Source organism: Crocodylus siamensis, chromosome 4 (genome assembly GCF_052110815.1).
Source record: "Crocodylus siamensis isolate JL-2025a chromosome 4, ASM5211081v1, whole genome shotgun sequence".
NCBI lineage: Eukaryota > Metazoa > Chordata > Crocodylia > Crocodylidae > Crocodylus > Crocodylus siamensis.
Window position 1 is genome coordinate 213,721,181 of NC_143398.1, and position 23,677 is coordinate 213,744,857.

The 23,677-nt window shown below is 43.3% G+C and overlaps 1 protein-coding gene across 1 annotated transcript in view; it reads left to right on the top strand.

Annotated features, from left to right (window-relative positions):
- The window catches only part of LY75 (lymphocyte antigen 75), a 144,091-nt gene that overhangs the window by 80,871 nt on the left and 39,543 nt on the right, over positions 1-23,677 (top strand). The window contains exons 27-37 of the mRNA XM_090041720.1: positions 115-273; positions 1,458-1,580; positions 8,664-8,858; positions 9,435-9,655; positions 10,241-10,415; positions 12,235-12,402; positions 13,519-13,641; positions 15,588-15,755; positions 16,164-16,433; positions 17,810-17,928; positions 22,854-23,109. Of these exons, the coding sequence (XP_089897846.1) occupies positions 115-273; positions 1,458-1,580; positions 8,664-8,858; positions 9,435-9,655; positions 10,241-10,415; positions 12,235-12,402; positions 13,519-13,641; positions 15,588-15,755; positions 16,164-16,433; positions 17,810-17,928; positions 22,854-23,109 (1,977 nt within the window). The remainder of the gene's footprint in view (positions 1-114; positions 274-1,457; positions 1,581-8,663; positions 8,859-9,434; positions 9,656-10,240; positions 10,416-12,234; positions 12,403-13,518; positions 13,642-15,587; positions 15,756-16,163; positions 16,434-17,809; positions 17,929-22,853; positions 23,110-23,677) is intronic.

Genomic DNA, 23,677 nt, shown 5'->3' on the forward strand with positions numbered 1-23,677 from the left:
TTAGTTTTATGTTTTGTAATGGATATTAATGTTATGTAGAAATTTTCTGTGAAGAATACTCCGAGTGGTTTAAAATTTATGTTCTGAGAGAATGTCTGTTCTTTTTTTTTCCAGATGAAAACGAAAAAGTTGTTGAACATATTACTTGTCCACACAAAGTTAAAAATACACCATGGATATCATTTAAGAACAGTTGTTACACTTTCATGGTAACAAATGACAGATGGCGAGGACTGAGATCTCAAGAAGCTCATCATTTATGCAAAACAATGAGTAAGAACTTCATACTAAGAATTAACTTCTTTATTTTTACTTTTGTATCACTTTGTATGAAGTCTTTTAGATCTTATTATACATACAGAGGTATGTTTAAGTGAACAGGTAGGGTTTTTTTGTGTGGCTTTGCAGAGTCTTTCCTATTGTTCACCCCTGGTTCCTATTAAACATTTCTACAAGCTGCTCAGAGTGGTAAAGATGCTAGAGCAAATGGGTGAGAATTTGAAAAAATCTTGAATAGGATTTTGAATAGGATAGGAAAAAATCTTGAATAGTTTGTTTTTGAGAGCCTGTTAATAAATTGCTTTAGAAATGAAAAAGGATAGACATGAGGGGACACGGTCTAACTGAAATTTAGATACTTTCAAAATAAGTGCTATAAACTTTTTTTGGATACTACACTGTCCTTCAACTTTCCTTGGCAATTTTCTTGCTTACAGCCAAACTTTTAAAAATGTTTTCCCTCGTTTCTGTGTAAAGAATGCGTGTAAACAAGGAGTTTCCCTTGTGGCAGCCTAATTCAGGAAAGCCCTTAAACATGTGAGTAAGCACAGGCTTTATTTCAAGTGTATCTTCTCATCCATATTAACCAACTTTGGCCAGGAATATTTAAGGACAAAAAAATCCTAACTTTTTCAGTTACTAGGTTTCAAATTGAGTGTCTTTTTCAGCTGCCCATAGGCAAACTGACATGGCTTACAAGAAGCAAACGTGGGGTTTTTTTGTTTTGTTTGTTCATTTGGTTCAATAAGAAGTATTGCTAAAAATCCTTGCTTTTGACATTTCCTGGACCACTGTGACTACAACAACACTTCAGCTATAGTAACACAAAGGGTGTGAAGCCCACAAAGCTTTTTGAACAACTGAAGACATTTTGATTCATTTACTTAAAAAGAGGACCAATTTTTACTACATAAAGGCTTTAAATGAATATTATGTTCATGAAAGCTGTGAGCTTCAGTGGCTTAAATCCTCTGCTTATCTACAGGATGTGTACCAAACAGGCAGAGTTGAAAATTAGTATTTTTTTCCTAACATTTTAGGATCTGCCTATTTTGTCCATGCTTAAGAATCTTTATATGTTCACATGTGCTAATTAAACAGTAATAGTAAAAATAGTGATGTATTTGAAATTTGTAATGAATTATATAAAGTATCATTTTAAAAATTTGTTTCAACAGATCCAAATGCATTTGTTTTGAATATTAGAGATGAGGAAGAAAACAACTTTGTTGTTGAACAGCTTCGTTCTTTAAGTGGCCTAGCTACATGGGTATGGTTGGGCTTAATTTATGATGATGCTGGTAAGTTGAAAGGGGTTTTTTTAAGTGCTTTCGTAACTTTCTGTCATTGCACTGACATTTCTCACATCTGGGCCTAACAATTAGAGCAAGGGTGGGCAAAACATGGCCTGTGGACTGGATCCAGCCCACCAGGCCATTTTACCTGGCCTGTGGGGCCCCTAAACATTTTAGAAAATGAATATTAGTTAATTTATTAACAGTATTTCATCCCATTCTCATAAATAAATTAAGAGGCTCTAACATGTTTACACGGTTCGGCAGGTGGCATATTGGCTTAGCAGTCGTACTCAGAGTGGTAGTATATGCGTCGGTATCAACCTAGAAGGATATGGGTAGTGGGGTCCTACAGGGTTTGGTCCTTGGACCTGTACTCTTCAATATCTTCATCAGTGACTTGGATGTGGGTGTGAAGTTTACTCTGTCCAGGTTTGTGGACGATATTAAATTATGGGGTGAAGTGCACACTCCAGAGGGTAGGGAACGATTGCAGGCAGACCTGGACAGGTTAGAGAAGTGGGCAGTACATAGTAGGATATAGTACAACAAGGACAAGTGGAGAGTGCTGCACCTAGGGCGCAAAAATATCCAGCACACCTACTGGCTGGGAAGTGACCCTCTCAGCAGCACAGAAGGAGAAAGGGATCTTGGAGTCATAGTGGACTCCAGCATGAACCAGAGTCATCAGTGTGATGAAATCATCAGCAAAGCTAACTGCACTTTATCATGCATCAGCAGATGCGTGACAAATAGAACCAACGAGGTGATACTTCCCCTCTATGCGGCCATTAGTCAGACCACAGTTGGAGTACTGTGTCTGGTTTTGGGTGCCGTACTTCAAGAGGTATGTTGATAGACTCAAGAGGGTCCAGAGGATGGCCACTGATGGTTAGAGGCTTACAGGACAAGCCCTGTGAGGAGAGACTGAAGGACCTGGACCTCTTCAGCCTCTGCAGGAGAAGGCTGAGAGGTGGTCTTGTGGCTGCCTACAAATTCATTAGGGGAACACGGCAAGGGATCAGAGAGGCTCTGTTCACTAGGGCACCTCTTGGGGTAACAACGAACAATAGTCACAAACTGACAGGGAGCAGATTTAGGCTAGATATCAGGAAAAACTCCTTCATGGTAAGGGTAGCCAAAATCTGGAATGGCCTTCCAAGGGAGGTGGTGGGTCTCCCCTACCTTGAGGGTCTTTAAGAGAAGGCTGGATAGGCATCTGGCTAGGGTCATCTGACTGCAGCTCTCTTTTTCCTGCCCAGGCAGGGGGTCAGACTTGATGATCTGTTGAGGTCTCTTCCGACCCTAGCATCTATGAATCTGTTAATCTGCCCCTGGCTGTCTGTCAAAAATGACAGGAGCCAGGGGCAGTAGGACTGGGGGGAGCCTCTGGCAGGATATAGCAGCTGGAGAAGCATGTCTGGCATGCCCCCACCCTGGCCCGAGACCCAGCCCAAAGCCTCTGCCTAGCTGGGGCTTCTGGAGGCTTCTGACCTGGGAGTGTTCCTATCTCTGTACACTGAGGGAAATGCAGATAGGGCGTGGGGGAGGGAGGCAGGGGAGGACCGTGGGCAATCGCCCCACTCCTCAGCTGGCTGGGCCAGCTTCTGCGGTCCCAGTGCTGCAGCTGGGAACCATGTGGTGCCAGCAGGCAGGCAGGTGGGGGAGAGCAGGGAAATGGCTGTGGCAGGCGGGTGGAAGGGGTAGCAAGCAAGCACGCAGAGTGCAGCAAGAGCTGGACGGGAGTTCAGGGCCTACACTCGTGCATTGGGGTCTGCGCCAGCGGGGCCCAGAGCAGGGCAGCAGGAGCACGAGGTGGGGGCTGCCTGGGGCTCTATGGAGCTGGGCTGTGCTGCTGAAGCAGGGAGCAGAGGAAACCAGCCTGGCTCCATAGAGCCCCAAGCAGCCCCTGCCCTGTGTTCCTCCCATCCCACGCTGGCCCAAGTGCACTGGTGTAGGCCCCGCACTCCTGCCTGGCTGTCACTGTGCTTCACATGCCTGCTCACTGCCCCTTTCCCCGCACCTGCCCTAGCCATTTCCCTGCTCCCTCCTCCCCCCACTGCCAGCCACTCAGGAGCAGCTGGGACGGAGCAGGAGACAGGCAGCAGTGGCAGATGGGGAGCAAGTGGCAGCGAGCAGCAACATGGAGCCCACGCTGGTGCCCCGGGACCAGGAGCAACAGAAGCGCAGTGCCCGGGCTTGCAGAAGTGCTGGCAGGGGCTGTGCCTGCTGTGGTGAGGGGGAGGGAGGGCAGGCTGTGGGCAAACCTTCCCCCTCCACAAGCCACAGCCCCACACACACCCTCCCCCGCACCCCCACAAACCTATACCTACGTTCCCACCCACACCCCTCCCACAATATAGAAAAGATTTTAATTTAAGTTGTTATACTATCACCTACACAAGCGCATGAAAATCCAGACAAAAGTATTTTTTTTTAAAATGAAATTAATGTACGTTGTAGTACGTTTCATTTTTAGAATATAACTTGGTATATTTCTGATCCAGAGATAGCAAATCCCCTTGCTGAAAGGAGTATTTCCAGGGGACAGGAGGAGGGACTTCTGGTGGCAAAGGTCAGGGGTTAGGGAGCAGGATTTCCAGTGCTAAGATGGTGACCAGAGGGCGTGGCACCTGTCAAGGGGTGGGGCTACCTATGCAGCCTTCGATGGTTTGCCAAAAGTTGGTAAGTGGCCCTCTGCCCAAAACAATTGCCTACCCCTGAATTAGAGCCATAATCAAAAGAAGTATAGTAAAAGCTGCACTATCTAGCACCTTACAAGCCAGCATGCTCTATTAACTGGCATGCTGGCTTGTAAGGGAAAAGCAAGCCAGATGTACCCACCATGGCATTTCCGGTTTCGCTGAGCCTCCACGGCCTGGGGCATAACACTTTGCATGGGGCCCCCCTCCCTGTCCCTCAGGGTCCATGGGAGGGGTGGCAATGTGACTGGAGGGGTGACGAGAGAGTCAGCAGCCCAAACTGGCAAAGATGCCTCTTCGGGCCACTCAGTTAACCAGCATATTTTGTTATCTGGCACCCCCAGCCCCCATAGGTGCCGCATAACAAAGCTTTTACTATCTAAGGTAATCTACAGGTCACCTCCAACTTCCACTGAAGTCAGTAGTGCTCCATACCAATGACTTCCCAGCCCAGAGAGAATAAGAAACTTGTGCCCTTCCTAGAGCTTCTACTTACAACTAATATTTCGTTCTCTGTTAAGTGCAGTAACTTTCCTGAACTACTGTCTCTGTTGAATAGTTTCATAGTTGGTAGGGTCAGAAGGGACCTGAGCAGATCAACAATTCCGACCCCCTGCCATGGCAGGAAAGAGTACTGGGGTCAAGTGACCCCAGCAAGGTGTTCATCTAGCTTCCTCTTAAAGACCCCCGGGGGCTAGATGCACCACTTCTCTTGGAAGTTGGTTCCAGATCCTAGCTGCCCTGACCGTGAAATAGTGCCTCCTGATATCTAGCCTAAATCTACCCTCTGCCAGCTTGTGACCATTATTTCTTGTCACTCCTGGTAGTGCTTGGGGGAACAGGGACTCCCCCAGTGCCTGCTGGTCCCCTCTGACTAGTTTGTAAACGGCCACTAGATCCCCCCCTCAGCCTCCTCTTGTGGAGGCTGAACAGGTTCAGGTCTCGTAGCCTTTCCTCAAAGGGGCCTGCCCTGCTGCCCCCTGATCATGTGAGTGGCCCTCCTCTGGACCTTCTCTATGCTGTCCACATCCCTCCTGAAATGCAGTGCCCAGAACTGGACGTAGTACTCCAGCTGCGGCCTGACCAATGTCGCATGGGGGAGGATCACCTCCTTGGACCTGCTTGGGATGCATCTGTGGATGCATGGTGAGGTGCAGTTGGCCTTCCTGACCGTGTCTCCACACTGTCAGCCCATGTTCATTTTGGCATCAATAATAACTCCAAGATCCTTTTCTGCCCCTGCACTGATGAGAAGAGAGTTCCCCGTCCTGTAGGTATGCTGCTGGTTCTTCCTCCCCAGGTGCAGCACCTTGCACTTGTCAGTGTTGAATCCCATCCTGTTCCCATTGGCCACCCCTGTAACCTGTCTAGGTCTGATTGCAGCCTATTCCTCCCTTCTAGCATGTCTACTTCCCCCCCACATCTTAGTGTTGTCTGCAAATTTGAACAGGTGCTTTTTACCCACTCGTCCAAGTCGCTGAGGAAGATGTTGAACAGTGCAGGCCCGAGGACCGAGCCCTGGGGGACCCCACTGCCCACATTCCTCCAGGTTGAAAATGACCCATCCACCACTCTCTGGGTGCGGCCCTCCAGCCAGTTAGTGACCCATTTGACTATGTAGGTATTGACGCCACAGTCCCCTAGTTTGTTTTTTTTAATGAGAATGGGGTGAGAGACAGTGTCGAAGGCCTTCTGACAGTCCAGAAAGACTACATCCACTGCGACACCTACATCTAAGGATTTGGTGATCTGTTCATAGAAGGCCACCAGGTTGGTCTGACAGGACCTGCCTCTAATGAACCCATGTTGGTTGCCCCTAAGCATAATCTCCCCTGCTGGCCCCTCGTGGACATGCGCAATGATAATTCTCTCAAAAAGCTTCCCTGGGATTGAGGTAAGACTAACTGGCCTATAGTTTCCTGGGTCCTCCTTCCTCCCTTTTTTGAAAATGGGAACCATATTCGCCCTTTTCCAGTCCTCTGGCAGCACACCAGAGCACCATGAGCACTCATAAAGCAGTTCCGGGGTCTCGCAATGACCTCTGCTAATTCCCTCAGCACTCTGGGGTGGAGATTGTCCGGACCAGCTGATTTAAATATGGCCAGTCCCTCCAAAAGTTCCCTGACTAGATCCTCCCTGACCCTAGATCTGGGTGCGCCTCCCCTGGGGCCTACGGAGGTCCTAGTGGGGGGGGGGTGACCCAGTCCCTGCTCAGGAAAATGGAGGCAAAGAAATTGTTAAATAGATTAACTTTGTCATCTGGTCTGACGACCAGATTTCCTAGTGTGTCTTGCAGGGGCCCCACATTACCCTGTACCTTCTTTTTACCCCCTATGTATTTAAAAAAGGACTTCTTGTTGTCCTTGATCTGGGTTGCTAGTCTCAGTTCCATCTCCACCTTGGCCTTCCTGACTGCCCCCCTGCAGCCCCGAGCAACCGCGGTATAGTCCTCCCTGGTTATGGCCCCTCCCTTACATTGGGTGTGCGCCTCCTTTTTAGCTAGTTCCTGTATGCTTTTGGTGAGCCGTGGGGGCTTTTGTGCCCTCTTGCCTGCTTTGATCCGCGTTGGGATTACCTCTCTTTGGGCTTGGAGGATCGTCTCCTTAAGGAACAACCACTCTTCTTGGACCCCCGACTCCTCTCCCCTTTGGGAGAGAGGATTGATGCCTTTCAACCTCAAAACACTTACAAAGATGATTGATATGCTGTAAAGCAGATCAGTATTTTTCTTGTTATCCTCAAAGACCTATGTGCTCTGCTGCAGCACTAGAGCAAACTAAAAATTCCCTGGCAGTTTTAAATTAAAATGATTGAAATTTTCATTTAGAGGACAATCAATTCAGTAGGTTATGCATTTTATTTGTTTCATTTTATACTTTCCCCACATTTTCTGTATTCTAAAGCTTTTTTTAATTATTGATAATATATAACTGTGTTTCTTTAAGGGGAGTTGGGGCTTTGAACATCTGGGACTGTTTTATCAAATGTTCAGCCCTTTCAGTTATCACTTAACTTTATTGGAAGTTGAGAGCGCTCAGCTCCTGAAAGATGAGCTCAGCATCTTGTAAGATGCAACTGCAAGAGTGGAGCAGTGATGCTATGAATGCATTACCTATGTTTGGTTAAATAATATAGAAGTTGACACTTCAGGAACAAAGATCTGATTCTCTGATTTTCAATATGTTCACCTCTTAGGTCTTGGACCTGCTTACTGAAGGAAGTATTATTTCAGGCTGTCTAGAAGACAGGAAGATAACACTGTATCAGTTATATCACAGACTAAAAACATAATTGGGGGGTTTTTTTATATTTTAGAGCACGAGTGCTCAACCTCCAGCCTGTGGGCCAAATGCAATTCATGGAGCCATGGCATCTGGCCTGTGGGATTAAGGAAATTTGGCAATGGGAACAGTAGTAATTAATACTGGCACCTCGCCCCCCGCTGTCAGATTCCCAAGCCCCATGGCCGGATTAGAACCAGGCCATGCCCTGATTCCTTCATGTGGCCAGATTGGGGCCAGACTACATCCCTCACTCCCCCCCAATTGGATTAAGGCTAAACCATGCCCATTCACCCTTACAGCTGGACTTGGAGCCAGGTCATGATCTCTTCCTCCCACAAAGCTAGGTTACAGCTGACCCAAATCTCCTTTCCTTGCGTGACTGAATTAGGGCTGGGCCAGGCTGGTCTCTGCCCCCCTCTACAAGGCCAGGTGGTATTGTTCTGTGCCCTGCCTCTTTATGCCAGATCAGGACCAGCAGCCAGATCTAGCCCATGGATAGACCACACACTGCTTGTCTGGCTTTCCAGGCAAAAAGGTTGAGCACCATTGTTTTAGAGTATAATATTGTGGCAAGGAGTATATTGTGTTGCATATTTTCTGGTTGCAGAACACAGAGTCCTGATAATCTTAGAATCATTTAAAAACATGAGAAAACGGGGCAGAGAAGAGTTGTTTTATTAGCTTATAGAGGGGATCACGGCCTGCAATTATAGCCAGGATACAATTCAGAATTTCCTGATTCCCAGTTACAGGTGTTTCTCAGACTAACAAACCATTCTTTTCCTCAGAAAATTAATATAGGGCCACTTACTAGGGAATTGGTTGTTTGCTTTTAATTCAGTTTTATTTCTGTAATCTGGGAATTATCAAGATTGGAACTGAAAAATCAAGTATATTTTCTTTTGACAGTAAGAATTTTGGTGAGGACTTAAGGGTTCTGTGGTTTCCGTTAGGATAAAAGGTAATATTAGGCTTTGTGTTCTAAAGTGAATGTGTACAAATACTGGGAGAGGAGCATACCATCTTCACTTTTAAATGATCATGGTATTTATTAAAAATCTGTGCTTTATTCGGGGCTAAATACAGAAACCTGTTTTCCACAGATAATTATCTGAAGTGGTATGATGAAACTTACCTGTCTTACCAAAACTGGAGAGAAGGCAGACCTAATGTAAAGACGAATCAATTTTTTGCTGGTATAAATCAGGATGGTTTCTGGGATATTTACAACTACACAGCAAATTGGCATCCTCAGCACTTTAATCTGCACAGTATTCTTGCCTGTAAAATTGAAATGGGTAAGTAATACGAAAAATGAAGTTAACACCTTAATTTAGCATGTAATACTGCAGCGGTCCTATTAAGTTCTACCTCTGTTCTCATTAAAGTCAATGGCAAAACTCCTATAGTGAAGAATCAAACTGTCTGGCACTATGATCAAGATATGGACAAATATAACCTTTAACTAGTTTAAAAGGGGAAGAGAAGCTTGCATTAGCTGTTAGTGTAACTGTTACATTTGCATGAGCTTCTTAGGTTAGTTAAATAACCGTAACTGTTTACCTGAATTAAACAAGCTAAAGTTACATTGCTACAGGAATATGTAACTTTAACAGTTTTATATTGTAACAGTGTATCAGTATCATTTGATAACATTACAGTCGATCAAGATGGATGCCCCTGCAATATTTTTCTTGTCAGTAGGTATAAGAAAAACATACTTTGCATCCTTTAAGTAATTTGGATTCAGTGTTTCTGTGCTTGAAGTTGTGCTATCCAGTTGTTATTGATTGATAGGATTTTCATTATTTCCTTGTATTTTAGTAACATGAATGAAGTGCAGAAAATTTATTATAATCTTAACCTTGAAATAGGGTCAAGAGAGACTAAGCCACCATTGCCTGCTTCTATACCATATGGAGATAACACATACAAGATCCTTCAGAAAAAAATAACTTGGTATGAGGCACTGAAAGAATGCAAAAAAAATGGGAATGATTTAGCCAGTGTACACAATGAATCCCAACAGCTGTTTCTGGATGATATTGCAAAACGTGATGGTTACCCACTGTGGCTTGGGTTGTCAATCCATGATGTAAGTTTGTGCTGTCATGACTGTCCCTTCTTGTACAAATAATTGTTAAACTGGCTTTACTATTGTTATGCTCTTTCCATACTCTTCTGGAGGCTTTACTTTCATGCTTATAAATTATTCACCTGCCACTAATGTCAATTTTTTTGTACATTATTGTATTTACATTTTTTTCCAATACCCAGATGTACTTTAAAATGAACAACTGTGATGGTATGTTGTCCAAATATATGCCTGCTAGCATAAGGAAGTGCACTTTGTAGGGTTTATGACAGGAAGTAAAAAATACCTTAAGTTCACCCTGTGATTTTGCTTAAAGAGAGAAACTGTTGACCATATTGGAGTTGGGTCTCAGCACAGCTGTGCACTTACAAAGGATATCAAAGGTTCCTTGATGCCCATGAGTGACCAGAGCTTCAGTTCTAAGTAGTGCCAGGGTATCAGCACCTACTTACGAAATGGGGCGTTGGTTCAATCCTGAATTGGAGGGTATTGGTCATTAGTCACCAAATGCTTTCAAAATTTTAGCTCCCTCTTTGCTATTTTTGTCTAATTAGTATCTGACCACAGCAATTATTCTTTTGTCAGGGAAGTAAATCTAATTTTGAATGGTCTGATGGAAGTGTGTTTGACTACAATCCCTGGGAATTAGAAAGCTCAGCATCTACTGGGAACTGTGTTCTATTGGATCTGAAAGGGTTTTGGAATCGTACAAAGTGTACAGATGTTGCTGAGGGTGCCATTTGCTATACCTCTTCAAAAAGTAAGACTTACTGTTTTCTTAGACTATATATAGAATTACATTTTCACATGCTGCATTATCATTGATCAACATAAGAGCTTCAGCCAGATGGCTCCTGCCCCAGTGCATGGGGCTCTGGCTCTAGCTCCTGGCCACCTTTCATCCACTCCACCTGCCCAGCAGTATGACAGGCCATTTGTGGGTGGCAGGCAGCCTGGAGCTGGAGCCAGAGCCCCACACTCTGGGATAGGAGCCATCTGGCTGAAGCTTCCTTCCCTCCCTGCCCCACCCCTCTGACGAGAAGCACTAAAGAGGTAGGAGGAAGAGGAGCCGCTGGAGTTGGGGGGAACTGAGCAGCACCTAGGGGGAGCAGCTCCATTGGGAAGCTGTGCATGCTGGTGGGCACAGGCAGGAGCATCGTGCGGGCTGCTGTGGACAGAAGTGAGTGGGGCCTAGCCCCTTGCCAAGTGCACAGGGGCAGTGCAGGCTGGAGGAGGGGGGTGCAGACAGCACCTGCACTGCCCAGGTGAGCTCTGCTACCCTATATCCACCTCCTCCCCTCCCCCCCCGGACCTAACACACAGGCAGCCCCCACAATGCACACCTGTATACCCCCCCACACACACACCCCTACATCCTACATTCACAAACAACATACAAATAAGACTTTTATTTTGAGCTATCATGCAATCATTTGTATATATGCCACTCAAAAAAAACCCCAAACCTGTATCTGGACAAAAATAATTTTTTGAAATAACATAATATAGTAGATTGATTTTTTTTTTTTTTTTTTTTTTTAGTATAGGATTTGTTTTTATCTATAATTTGTTAAAATTATAACTTCTAAAAGATCTTGTGTGCAGCCCTCGACAGCTCACCAAAACTCAGTAACTGTCCCCCTCCCGAGATAATCTGATCAAAGAGAGAGTTCTGTTTCTTCTCAAATGTTTTCACTTCAGCTTTTGTTTAAGTGTTATGTTTGTTCTCTAAAATAATCATATAATAATAATAATAATAATAATAATAATAATATCACTAGATTTCTGTTTGAGCCTGCACAGAATATGTACTGATTGTGAACTGTTGAGAGGTTCTTGCTGAGTAGTGTTGAGATTAGTGTTTAGAACAGAAGACTGGTATTTGGGACACCTGGCTTTTATATTCAGTCCCACTACTGATTTGGGTTGTGGCCTGGGTAAAGCACAGCCTTTCTGTATCCTAGTTCATTTTCATCTCCCTTTTGTGATCCTTGGATAAAAAGTGCTAAGAAAATTATTGTATTAATTTATTACTGTCAGTAGTAAATTATGCCCTCTGAGCGATCAGCAGCTATGTTAGTTTCATACTAAGGCAAAATCTGATCAACAGAACTGGGGTCTTCATTAGTTTCTCCAAACCAGAGGAATCATTTCCAAAATAACCCAACATTTCACAGAAATAAATATACTTTTCCCAAATTATTTGACTAGGCACCTCTTGTTGACGTATGGCATAAATGTCTCTATTGAGTATCTTGGATCAGCAACCCATACAACTGAGGATTCCAGATTTCACTGCCACATAAAATCCAGTAAAAAAGAATGGCTACCACTAATGGAAGAGTCAGTGTCCAAAATATTTGGGATTTTTTCCTATACTAATTGATTGTAATGAATTAATCTGTTATATTTGAAGAAACAAACTGAAGGGAACATATTCTGATTTTTGTCATTTACTAGTTAGTAATCCCTGACTACATGTGGAAGTGCTGCCCAAGAAAACACACAACAGAAGTTTTTGACTGTGCAAAGCCCTTGTTAATTTGCATAATGCACCATCTTTGTTTTTTTTTCTGTAGAGAGACAACTACAACCACAGCAAACAAAAGGCTCTCCCAGATGTCCACAGAATTCAGGAACATCTCAGTGGCTTCAATATAAGGAGCACTGCTATGCATTTGACATGGCATTTTACAATTTTTCAGTATATACTGCAGAAGATGCTAAAAAAGTTTGCCAAAAATTGGGTATGTTTGGATATTTTATAAGGTGCTACATTTTATAAACAGCCCCTTGTTCAAGGATAGTTGGCAATATTTCAGATTTATATTTCTTCAGGAATATTTGTAATGGCAGATTTTATTTCGTCTTTTTTGGTCCTTTGATCTGATTAGAATCCTTTGCTGTCTTCAGAAGTTTTCAGAGCTGCAAATTTCCACTTTTTATTATAGGAATATATTTTATTTAAGGTTAGACAGTAGGGTGGTCTAAAATGAAGGGATAGATGGTCGTACTTCCAAGTGTGACTTCTTACCAATGGCCACCTGGCCCTAGTGTGAGTTAGAGCAAGAGGGACTCTTCTCCATGTTCTGTTTCTGGGCTAAAATTCTTTTTGCCTGTGAAAGCTTAGATGTTTTGAAGCTTAGTTTTGTCACATCTGCCGCTGTTTACACCTCATCTGCTATGACATTCTGTATCAATATTGATGTGGTACTACAAGATGCCAAGCTTCTGCTTAGGATGATGGAAATAGTGTTATGCAGTAGGTATCTGTAACCTGGCAAAATGGATCCTTCAGTTTCCATAAAATATAATACAATACCTCCCACACAAACAATCCGCAGGAGTCTTGTGTTTGTTTTATTCTTCACTTACCTAGATGACAAAAAAAGTTAACTAACATCTGAGGCTACTCATAACATTGCATTATATCTTCTCACCTAAATTTTCAGGAAGCTAAAATTATAAATGTTTTCTTATTCCTACACCTTAAATCAGATTTATCCAACTTGTGCTACCAGGGCTGCCATGGGCACTCCCTGCTGCACTGCATGGGCCACCCTGTTATGCTGCTCCATACATACAGGGCTCTTGGGCCACAGGCTTCCATGCTACACCACCCACAGGGGCAAGAAGTGATAGCTGGAGGAGGGAAGAAGAGCCTAGAGACCTCAGTAGCAGCAGCAGGAGAACAGTGTGGGGAGTGGTGCCTGGACTGGGAGCCATGAGTTAAGCTAGTAGTTGGACAGCCTGTCTTTAAATTAGCCCTTTGGATGTGTATAAAATTCACTGGAGTGTAAGAAGACAATAAGGAAAGACTTAAATGTTCCTTCTGTTTGACAAGTAAAACTTTTTTCCCTTAGATCCATCTGCAGCACTTCTCACTATAAAGGATGCTGATGAAAATAAATTTGTCAGCACACAGATAAGGGAAAATGACCTTATCACTAAAAGCGTGTGGCTTGGATTGTCTCAGAACTCCAAGGGTAAGAAGCTATTACCAAACATGTGCGTGTGCATGTGTGTTTGTGCATATGTACGTGTCTGAGCATAGGAGTCTGTTCACTGTAAATAAGATGAATGTTATAACATAATAACACTTGGAAGGGCAAAATCCAAGTGCTAATCGCATTGTGTTAATTAACATACAGCAAGTCCTACATTTGGTCAATTTCTTTTATGATTTCTTTATCCGTTTAATCTTTGAGACTTTGGACTGAAAACTGGATCACCAAGGAAAGGACAAGAGCATGGAAAGGCTTGTATAAGGGTTAGCTGACTGACTTAATCCAGAAAACATTGAGATTAAGTGATGGGTAGTAGGGCTGTGCAAAGCTTCGGTCCCTGATTCAATTCGGCGGAGATTTGGCCCAATTCAGCAGCCAAATCTCGAGATTGAATCAAGAGACCCTTTAATCTCTCCGAATTGAATTGGAACCTTCCAAATCAATTTGGAGAGATTCGACAATGCGGACAGACACAGCTTCAAATGTTTTTTCTACATACCTCAAGGTACCAGACGGCTTGTGAATGCTGTAATGGTGGGGAAGATGGAGCGTCCCACTCAGCAGCAGACCTGGAAGTGGACCAGAAGCACTACCAGAGAACACACTGGGGGGCCCCCCCATACCTCAGCTCCGTGACTGGTGCCTCCTGGGTCTGGGGGGGGGGGGGGCACCTGGGGTCCCCCCCATGGGCAATTGCCAAGTCAGGGAGGTGCAGGGGGGTACCGCCACACTCCTATGGGTTGCTTCATCCATCCCAGCATTGCAGTGTTCACGAGCCATGCGTGGTACCTCGAGGTATGTAGAAAAAACATTTAAAGCTGTCTCTCTGGAGAATCAGTGATTTGGCCATATCAGCATCAAATCTTTGGATTCGGCGGAATCTAATAGGGGACAGTGATCTGAATCAATTAATCGAATCACTGACCCCAATTCAGGCAGAATCCGAATCAAATATGGCCCGTTTTGCACACCCTTAAAGGTAGAAGAATTGGTAAAACTTATATGAACACACAACTGCCATTTGAAAAATAGAGTGAAACTTGGAGGTTGTATTGGATCTGGAGCTGCTTCTGAATGTCTTATTTTGTTTTTTTTCCTTCAGTCTGTGCCTGGCAAGAAGGGTGCTATCCTTCCTTTCCAGTGCTTATATTGCTCCAGTTGGTTTTTCTTCTTAATTTGTGGGGTTTTTTATGTGGAGCTGCACATTAAGAGGTGGGACATGATGGCAGAATGGGTCCGAGGTGCCTAGCTATAGCTTGAGAAGCATGAATTCAAGCCCTGCTCTGAACTTACTAAAGGCTTTCCCAGTTCAACCAGCTGTAAAAGGCACCTGCTCATTTGCCACAGAGAATCAAGAATGACTGGATACATTCCTCCTTTGTTGGCTGCAAAAATTGGTGTGCCTTTTATCATACTAAGGGAGATGGAGGTTGCAGAACAGCACTGATAGTCTACTCTATTTCCCTGCCCTGTGGAGGGAGGTAGCTGGACAGCAGATCTGCAAGTCACTGTAACCCCTTATGACATGCCTTGGCTGGAGAATACATCGCTGCATACAACCACAGCAATTTTGCAACACTTCGCCAGGAGCTGTGTGTGTGTTCAGTAGCTGACATGCTACATTTCTGAAACACTTCCAAGCCTGTTATGCTGTAAAACATTCCAGAAGCTGTCTGTCTGCTCCCTAAGGCTGCTGAGGATGGTGTGTGAGGGCAGATATGTTTATAGGCATAATAAATACAAATATGATATATAAGTATCGTTTTTAAAAAATTATGTTTTTAACATTTTTATGAGATGCACTTTTTTGCATTTTTTAAAAAGTGAAGACCTAAATGAATCATAGTTGTTACATTATCTATTAATATAGAAACTTCTAATGGTAATCTAACAAAGCAATCTAACAGGCAATACTTTCTCTACAGATCAGTCGTTGACCTGGCTTGATGGTTCAGTACTTAATTATGCCAACTGGGGAAATGGAACTTCAGAAGTTAGTGGTAAATGCAGTGTTATCATATCCACAGATGGAGCATGGTCTGAAGTTGACTGCAATAATAGTCAAAGCAGAGTCGTATGTAAAGCTCCTCTAGGTATGTCAGTCTTGGTTTCAGTAGACTGCTCATAATTCTTCTAATTATTATATTTAAGGACTTTCCCACAAGTCCTGTGTAAAAAGTGTTGAGATTTAAATTGACTTCAAAGCATGCTGAAGTTTTGTTTTAAGTGGGTCTCAGCTGTTGCATAGGCCTTCTATGGGCTTTCTGCCTAGAGAATAAATTAATATACAACAGTTTAGTTGTAAGAAACGGAGGCATCCTCTGAGAGATTTCCTGCATATTCCTACCTACTGGAGTTGCAGGAGGGGTGGGGGCAGGGGGCTGAGCCACAGCTGCTTTTCCACCAGTAAGAAGAGAGCATGAATAGTTACCTCAATTGTTCCTTCTCACTCCCTGCCCCTCTGAGTCATCCCATGAGCTCCTCTTTTTTTCCTTTTGCAGAGAGAAATCAAAGGTTTTTGGGTCTGCTGTGCTTGCAAATCTTACAGCAATGGGATCTCTATCCCTATTGGGGCAGAAAGATGATTAGCAACTCCTTCCCTGATGGGACTCCTTGGTCAGCTCCACATATCCCCTTTGCCAACCCTCCAACAGAAGCAAATAGGAAGAGAAAAGCTGGCCTCTGGGAGAAGATCATGTGTTGTGGAGTAGGGGAGTGCAAAGCTTTGGTCACGGATTTGATTCAGAGAAGATTCAGCCCGATCCAGAGGCTGAATTACCAAATCTGAATTGAATCGGGAGACAAAAAAAAAAAAATCCTCCCAATCAGTTAGGCAAAGATTCAGCAATTTGGAAGGCAGTCTTGCAGGGGAACAGAAACTGAGACTTTGGGGTGGGACTGACATCGGTAGCTGGCCAGTGACTGTGATCTTTGAGTGCCCTTCCAATCACAGTACTCTGGGAGAGGGACAGAAACAGCATATAAGCTTGTGTCTGCAGCCTTTCTGTCCCTTTTGTGAGCTATTTCTGCCTAAGCAAGAGGGGTGGATGGCTGGCCTACAAACAGGTGAGCGGGCGGAGATCTAAGCGGCACCAGGAAGGCCTCCTGTTACAGGCTATCATCCCTGATGTTTTCATCCTGCTGTACATTAACACACACACAAAGTCACGTCACGAGTTTTGCTTTCAGAAGCTTGAGGTGAAGTTTCCCTGAAATTCCTGCACATATCTCCTTGAAACTTGGCAGGTCTCATGCCCTCAGAAGGGGCTACCATCCCTGCTGTTTTCATCCAAATCTGCCAAAAAATGATAAAGTTATGAGTATTTCAGTGATTCCCCATTAAAATCTATGGCCGAATCACCGAATTGGTGCCAAATCTTCCAAAGCCCATTCGACCAAATTGATTGAGGACAGTGATCTGAATTGAATCGCTGCCCCTATACCTCCCTATTTGCACAGTCTTATTGTAGAAGGAGTTAACCCATGGGACTTGAGAGTTGCCTCTTCTGTCCAAGTCATTAGTTCTGAAAATAGCCTCATGGGAGAGGAATCAGTACCCATAACACTTTCTCCTACACTACTTCATCCAAAGCAGGGGTCTGTTGTTCAGGTCAGGAAAAGCAGACGTGGAAGCAGTGGGATCTTTTTTATGCTTATATACAAGTTGAGGACAGAAACAATGGGAACTCAGGATTTCCCCGAATACTGCTAAGGGGAAATTAACTTCAGGAACTTCCCATGTCAGAAATTAAGGCAGAGTTTTATCTGAGAAACTTGGGACCAGGTTAGCTATGGTTTGAGGTATAGAGGATATTAGGAAGTGGAGAAAAATTACTCTAAAGAACGAGTAGGCTCTTTAGTTCATTTAGTCTCAAAAGAGTGTGTCGCAATTGAAATTTTAAGTGATTCAAGATGAGCTATTCATGATTTGACATTTTAAAATAATCTAACTTTTAGAACAATAGAATGAAGACTATTACTGTGTATCTGTATAACTTAAACTAGATATCCTTAACTTCAATAAAATGGCCTTATATTAAAGCTGTACAATAGAAATATAATATAGTAGCCCCGTAAAATCCTTGTTGTTCAATAAATATTGTTATCTAGAAATAGAAGATGACTGTCTGTCTTTTGTCTTTTTCAGGTTCTAATCATGCTGGTGTGGCCATAGCATTTGCTCTCTTCATAATCATAATCATAGTTGCTGGATTAATTTGGTATCTCCATAAAAAGAAACGGCTTCAGTGGGGTAGCTTCTCTGCAGTACGTTATCAAAGGGGGATGAATGAAGAAGAAACTGATAACATGTTTGCTAAAGATGGTTAATGAGAAACTAATCTTGCTAGCTGTTTTATTTACAAATTTCACTATGTGAAGCTATGGGGAAACCAGCCACTATATATTTTACTAGTTCTTTCCAAAAATGGAATAAAAAGTTTATTACCTAGAGGTGATATTCTGCCATCTGATATACCCTAATTACTTGAATCCAAGACAAGATTTTTTCCTCATTTAACAGGGGGAGGGGGTCAGGCCTGCTGGAGTCAGAGCTGCAACACCTGCCCACCCTTGCCCTCCATCACCTCCAGCTCCAGTCCTCTCTAGTGGGGCAGCAGCGGGGGAAGCAGGTACTAGACCACACAGGCATCAGGAGGGGCAAGTAGGAGGGACAAGTGAAGACAGGTGGCAGAGCACAATGTGTGGGGAGATGAGGGGTAGGGATCAGGTTGCTTGACTCTCTCCTGCCCCACTACTGCCTCCCTCATCACTTGTTGCCCCATCACCTGCCCCCCTGCTACAGCAGTGGGGGAACAAATTTAAGACAGCCCTCTAATAATTTGATTCTATACATGGAAAATGTATAACACACTTATAAATTTTCCATATGTAGAACTTAAGTTTTGGGGGGGGTCATCTTAATTTCAGAATCATCTTGCATGTGGGTAGATATGGTAAGCATGCAGCTTTCATTCACATTACAGGTAGCTATCTGAATTTGGATTGTCAGTAAATTTTATTTAAGGCACAACTTCTCTGAGCCTCTCTAGGTCAGTGCACCAGATTAGTTTTGGATACTGCCTCCTAATTTTTTTTTCTTACAGTACTAGCCTTCCTTTTTCCTTTACTATAAAGTATTTTAAGTGAAAAAATATTTAAATCAACCATACACTTCACCTTTAAAACACTTTTTAAATTGTACAGAAGCCATCTAGCTTTGTACAGGCAATTGTTAATTACATCTTGGGTGCCAAAAGACATACCATTCTGTGTGTGTATTATATGCTTTGTTGCTCTAGCACTGGATCACCATGAAACAGCTAGCATAATGCATGATAATACTTTGATAACCAGATCCATGGTTTTGGAATAACCATGCCTGTAATGTAGTATCAACAGTTGTATAGTACAGAAGGCCTTTAATTAACTGATGCTTAATTACTTAGCTAGAATCTTAGAATTTGGTACGTATGCTCATTTGGGGGCAAAAAGGAAGGAACAAATCTAATCACTTTTTTCTTCAGAGGTCACCAAAAGCCATCCTGTTAGTCATATTACAATAGTTCAGTGAGTGTTCTTCAGAGCTAGAACTTTAAGTTTGGCTGTCCTCCTTCTTTACAGTATTCTGAGTGGAGGCAAATATCACGAGTTAGAGTGACTATCTTCAAATTAAATAAAATTTTAAAAATAAATACCCATGCCATATTTAAGTCAGAGCCTGTTGTGGGTTCATACATGAATAGTCAGTCATGTCTTCCAAAGATGATAGTGAATGTGGACACAGCAGGTATTAAGGGCTAAATACAAACATGAGAAAAATTGAAGATGTACATAAACAAGAGCAATAACATGAATGTTGTGTTTTTCTTACTGTGAAAACTCTCCCTTTCAAATGAGATGTTTCAGAATCTGCATAGTACAAGCTGTGAAAAGAAATGATGCAGCTGAAGTGTTTTCTTTGGAAATCAGTTTCCTGGCATAGGGAGTAAGTAGAAAGGAAAAGAAAAATCTTATTTTATGTCATTAGTGAACGTATCTTAAATATACCAAGTTATTTCCTATGTTTGTTAAGCTAATATGAAATCAGATCAGTGCACAAGGAGGACCTTGTGTTACAGAGCTAATGTCCCCAGTTTTATGGTGAGGGCCTCCATAAGATTGCTAAACAGCAGTTATAGGAGATTAACTGAGTACTTCCTAAGCAAATACTTGCTAATCCTGGACAGTGAGGATAGGGATGGGGCAAGGGAGGGGAGCAGACAAAGTAGGAGAAAATAGAATTAGTGCTGTACCCTGTAACTGGAGGAGCAAGGGTAAGTTCATACTTTACTAGTTACGGCTCTTCTGATCATATAATACAAAAAAGTAGAAGTTGCAGTTAGTCTTAATGAATGATAACTGTAAGTCACCTATATTCTAATTAAAGATACAGCTTGGTGCTGGATCATGACATGCTGAGGCCCTAAACTACATCCATCTTAAGAGGCCTCAAACTATGTCTATTTTAAGAGGCACCATACAGTAAAAACAATCCATGAAATCCACAACAATGGATTTTCGTGAAATTTTAAGATGAATTATTGTTATTTCTGCACAAGTTTATTAACTCACTATGAATAACTGTGGAGCCATATCTATGGGTATTTTTGTCATATTGGAATGAAAATGTCCAGGTTTTTTTTCTTATTTAGAGGCTCCCCATATTGCAAGGCCCTAAATTGTAGCTTTAAATAATTTAAGCCTAAATCCGGCACTGATATAACTCAATAACAAATAAGGTATTTCCTCCACAATCAGTTTCAGGAATTAAATGAAAATCTCTCTCAGGTAGTGAGTGGGAGGAAATAGATAGCCACTTAAGTTATGTTCCTATATGTTAAAAATACTTGATTAAATTTACCAGTAAGTTAAGTTTCATTTTTGTCACGCGTCACCATGTTCTTTCATATGCACGCTAAAAGGGATATTAGCAAGGAGGGGAGCATTATGTATGCATCTGTACACACACATAATACTGTGTGCGTGTGTGTGTGTGTGTGTGTGTGTGTGTGTGTGTGTGGGGGCGCGCGCGCGCGCACACACACACACACACACACACACACACACACACACACACACACACTAGTGCATATTACTATACTGCATGCACACACAGTCCGTGCGTTTTGCAACTAGAATAATTATTGGAGGAAAAATGTTTTTTAATGTACAGTATGATCTTTTAAAATCAGTCCTATTTACTGTTATAAAGGAGTGTATATAAAAGACCAGATTTATTCCTAATGTAACTCCACTGACATTGGTGCTGTTACAACCAGGAGTGCATTTGGCCTAATGCACTGGGAATACTACTATTTTGGTTTGTTTTTGTTTTTTTTAAAGACACTGTTAAGTGTAACAGCTAAAAACTGTGACCCATATGTTTGTATTGCTGATGCTGCACTTTTTTTTGGAGGGGGGGAGCTCTTTGCACTATTCTGGTATGCAGATATTTAAAACAATACTGAGAAGTTAGATGCTTCTGTTGCCAGGTATCACTTTTTAGCGTCTATTGCAAGAAAGCAAACAAAAATGCAGTGCCTGTCTCCCTTTTTGTATTTAATAACAAATAGACTTAAAACTATTATTAGTCTTATTTAATTCTTTACTTCTTTGATCGGATAAACAACATAAGCACTTTGTTTTGGGGGGGGGGGGTTAGAATACTTGGGCACAATTATGAAAAATGAAGAGATGTTCTTGTAACAATTTAAGTAAAACTCAACTGTTCCATTGACTGCAATACTTGGAGAGTAAATTTTATATAAAAACAATTCTTCACTATTTCATTTGGTCTCTGTAAGAGGCTGAATCTGGTTCTTGTCATCATTATTTTAATTAAAATGCCTTGCAATAGAACAAAGGATTAGGACTCAGCATAGCAAGATATTGTACAAACAGACAAGATGACACAGTCCTTGCTGCTACTATGTATTTAATAAGAAATATTGCCAAACAATAAGTAACAAAATGGGAAAAAAAAAGTTAGGCAGCACAGCTGTGATCCAGAAAAATAGTTAAACTTGAAATATGCATAACTTTAAAAGAACTTAGTTATATATTTGTTTGAGTGCCTTGCTTAATGGGGTATATAGTAATAGTCTTAGAAAATGTTTTGTTATATTAAAGCTTTATATTTAGTTTTCTTTTCAAATTAAAGTATTTTTGTACAAATATAAATCAGATAGACAACTGTTCACTACTTCTAGATTTATAAACATTCATAAACTTTATAAAACTTAATAAAAGTTCATAAACTTTTTGGATGTGCGTCTTCAAAAAGAAAGGGTCTTTTGAATTTTAATACCAGAATAATTTTGGTCTCAAGAGTTTTAAAAGAATTCAGATATTTTGTACAAAGTGTTTCATTTCTATATTGTTGTGAATGGTGTAAGTTATTTTGTAAGGTGCACATCAGATGTCTGTTGCAATGTAGTCAACTTTGAAAAAAGCACATTAGGGGAGTTAACCCACTCCTTGTATTGAAGTGTATGGTATGGATAATATACAAACATGCTGTTAATATTTGGAAGAATAAAGTAAGTTTATGAAAGTGTCAATATAATTGCTACTGTTTTTGTATTTGTAGGGATAATTTAACAGATGCACAGGTGTTTCCTATAGTATCTAGCAGAGAGCTCTGAACCCTGGTTGGGGTCATGGGGCACTAGGGCCAGACCACTACGAGTTGGGGCCAGGGTGCTCACTAGGAAGTTTTTGACTCACACTAAGGACTTATGCAATTGAAAGCTGCATTGCTGTGGAGTAGGGGGGCAGCTAATATCTTGCTGAGGCCCTTGCCCAGGCTTTTACTACCAGGAGCTAAAAACCTAGAGAAAAGATCTGGTCCATTTACAGCATATATAGAGTGCATTTTTTTTATATGTAAATTTGGTTCACGGTTACCTTGTCTCCTTTTTGTCCGTGTCAGGGAGCTGTTTTGGTGTCCACGGGCATTTCCCGTAACTAGGAGCTGTAGTCAGTCTAGCACTGGGATATTTTCAGGCTGATGTAAAAGGAGACACGTTGTGTTAGAAAACTTAGGATCATCTTCCTTCTCCCACATCTACTACGAATTCTCTTCTACCCAAAAGGACCCTGTACGCCTTTTGGAAGGATACCATCGGCGCCGCCCCTGCGCAGTAAACTAGAACCCCGCCTCGCGGGGCCGGGCTGAAATCCTTGTGCGTCAGGCCGCCCCGACCCCCCGGCGTCCCTCAGCAGGCGTGGCCCAGCCCGCTGGGCAGGCCCCTGGCGGCGGCGGCGGGTCCGAGGAGGCTCCGCGGCGCTCGGTTCCCTGTCCTGGGGCTGGCGCCATGGGCGCCCCTGTCCCCGCACGCCCACAGTTACCCGGCCGCCGTCTCCTGCTGCTGCTGCTGCTCGCCGCCCCGCTCCCCGCCGCGGCGGGTAAGGACCCCCGCTACCCCCGCGAGCGCACACACACGGGGCGGGCGGCGGTCACTGGCGGGCGGCCGGGCCGTGAGCAACAGGGGGCAGAGCGGCCTGCGCGTGACCAAGCGCCCCATGCGCAGGGCGGGACCAGGCGACGGGATCCGCCTCTGGAGCCCCCCCGCTGCCTGCCCCAGCCCTCGCCCGCGGGCAGGTGGACCCCGCTGGTGTCCTCACTGCCCGGGTGCTGAGGGCCCCACTCCTCACAGGTCTTCGTTCCCCCCTGGAGCTGGTCTTTCGTCTGCCTGCCCTGCAGGCTGTTTTTAACCCCAACTAAAAGCATGAGCTCAGGCGTGGAGACATCGGCTGGGCTGGGACCAGCCCTCAAATACCTGTGGGAGGGGGTGGGAATTGGGCAGCTGAGGCAGCCGTGCTATTAATGGCCACTGCTTCCCTACTGCCACATTTCCCACCTGTGGGGAGCCCCAGGGGTAGATGCCCCAGCTCCAGGGCTGTGCTTGGCTCGTTAACCTGACATCAGGCACCCTGATGCCTGCAACCTGTTTGAATTAATGCTTTGCTGTCT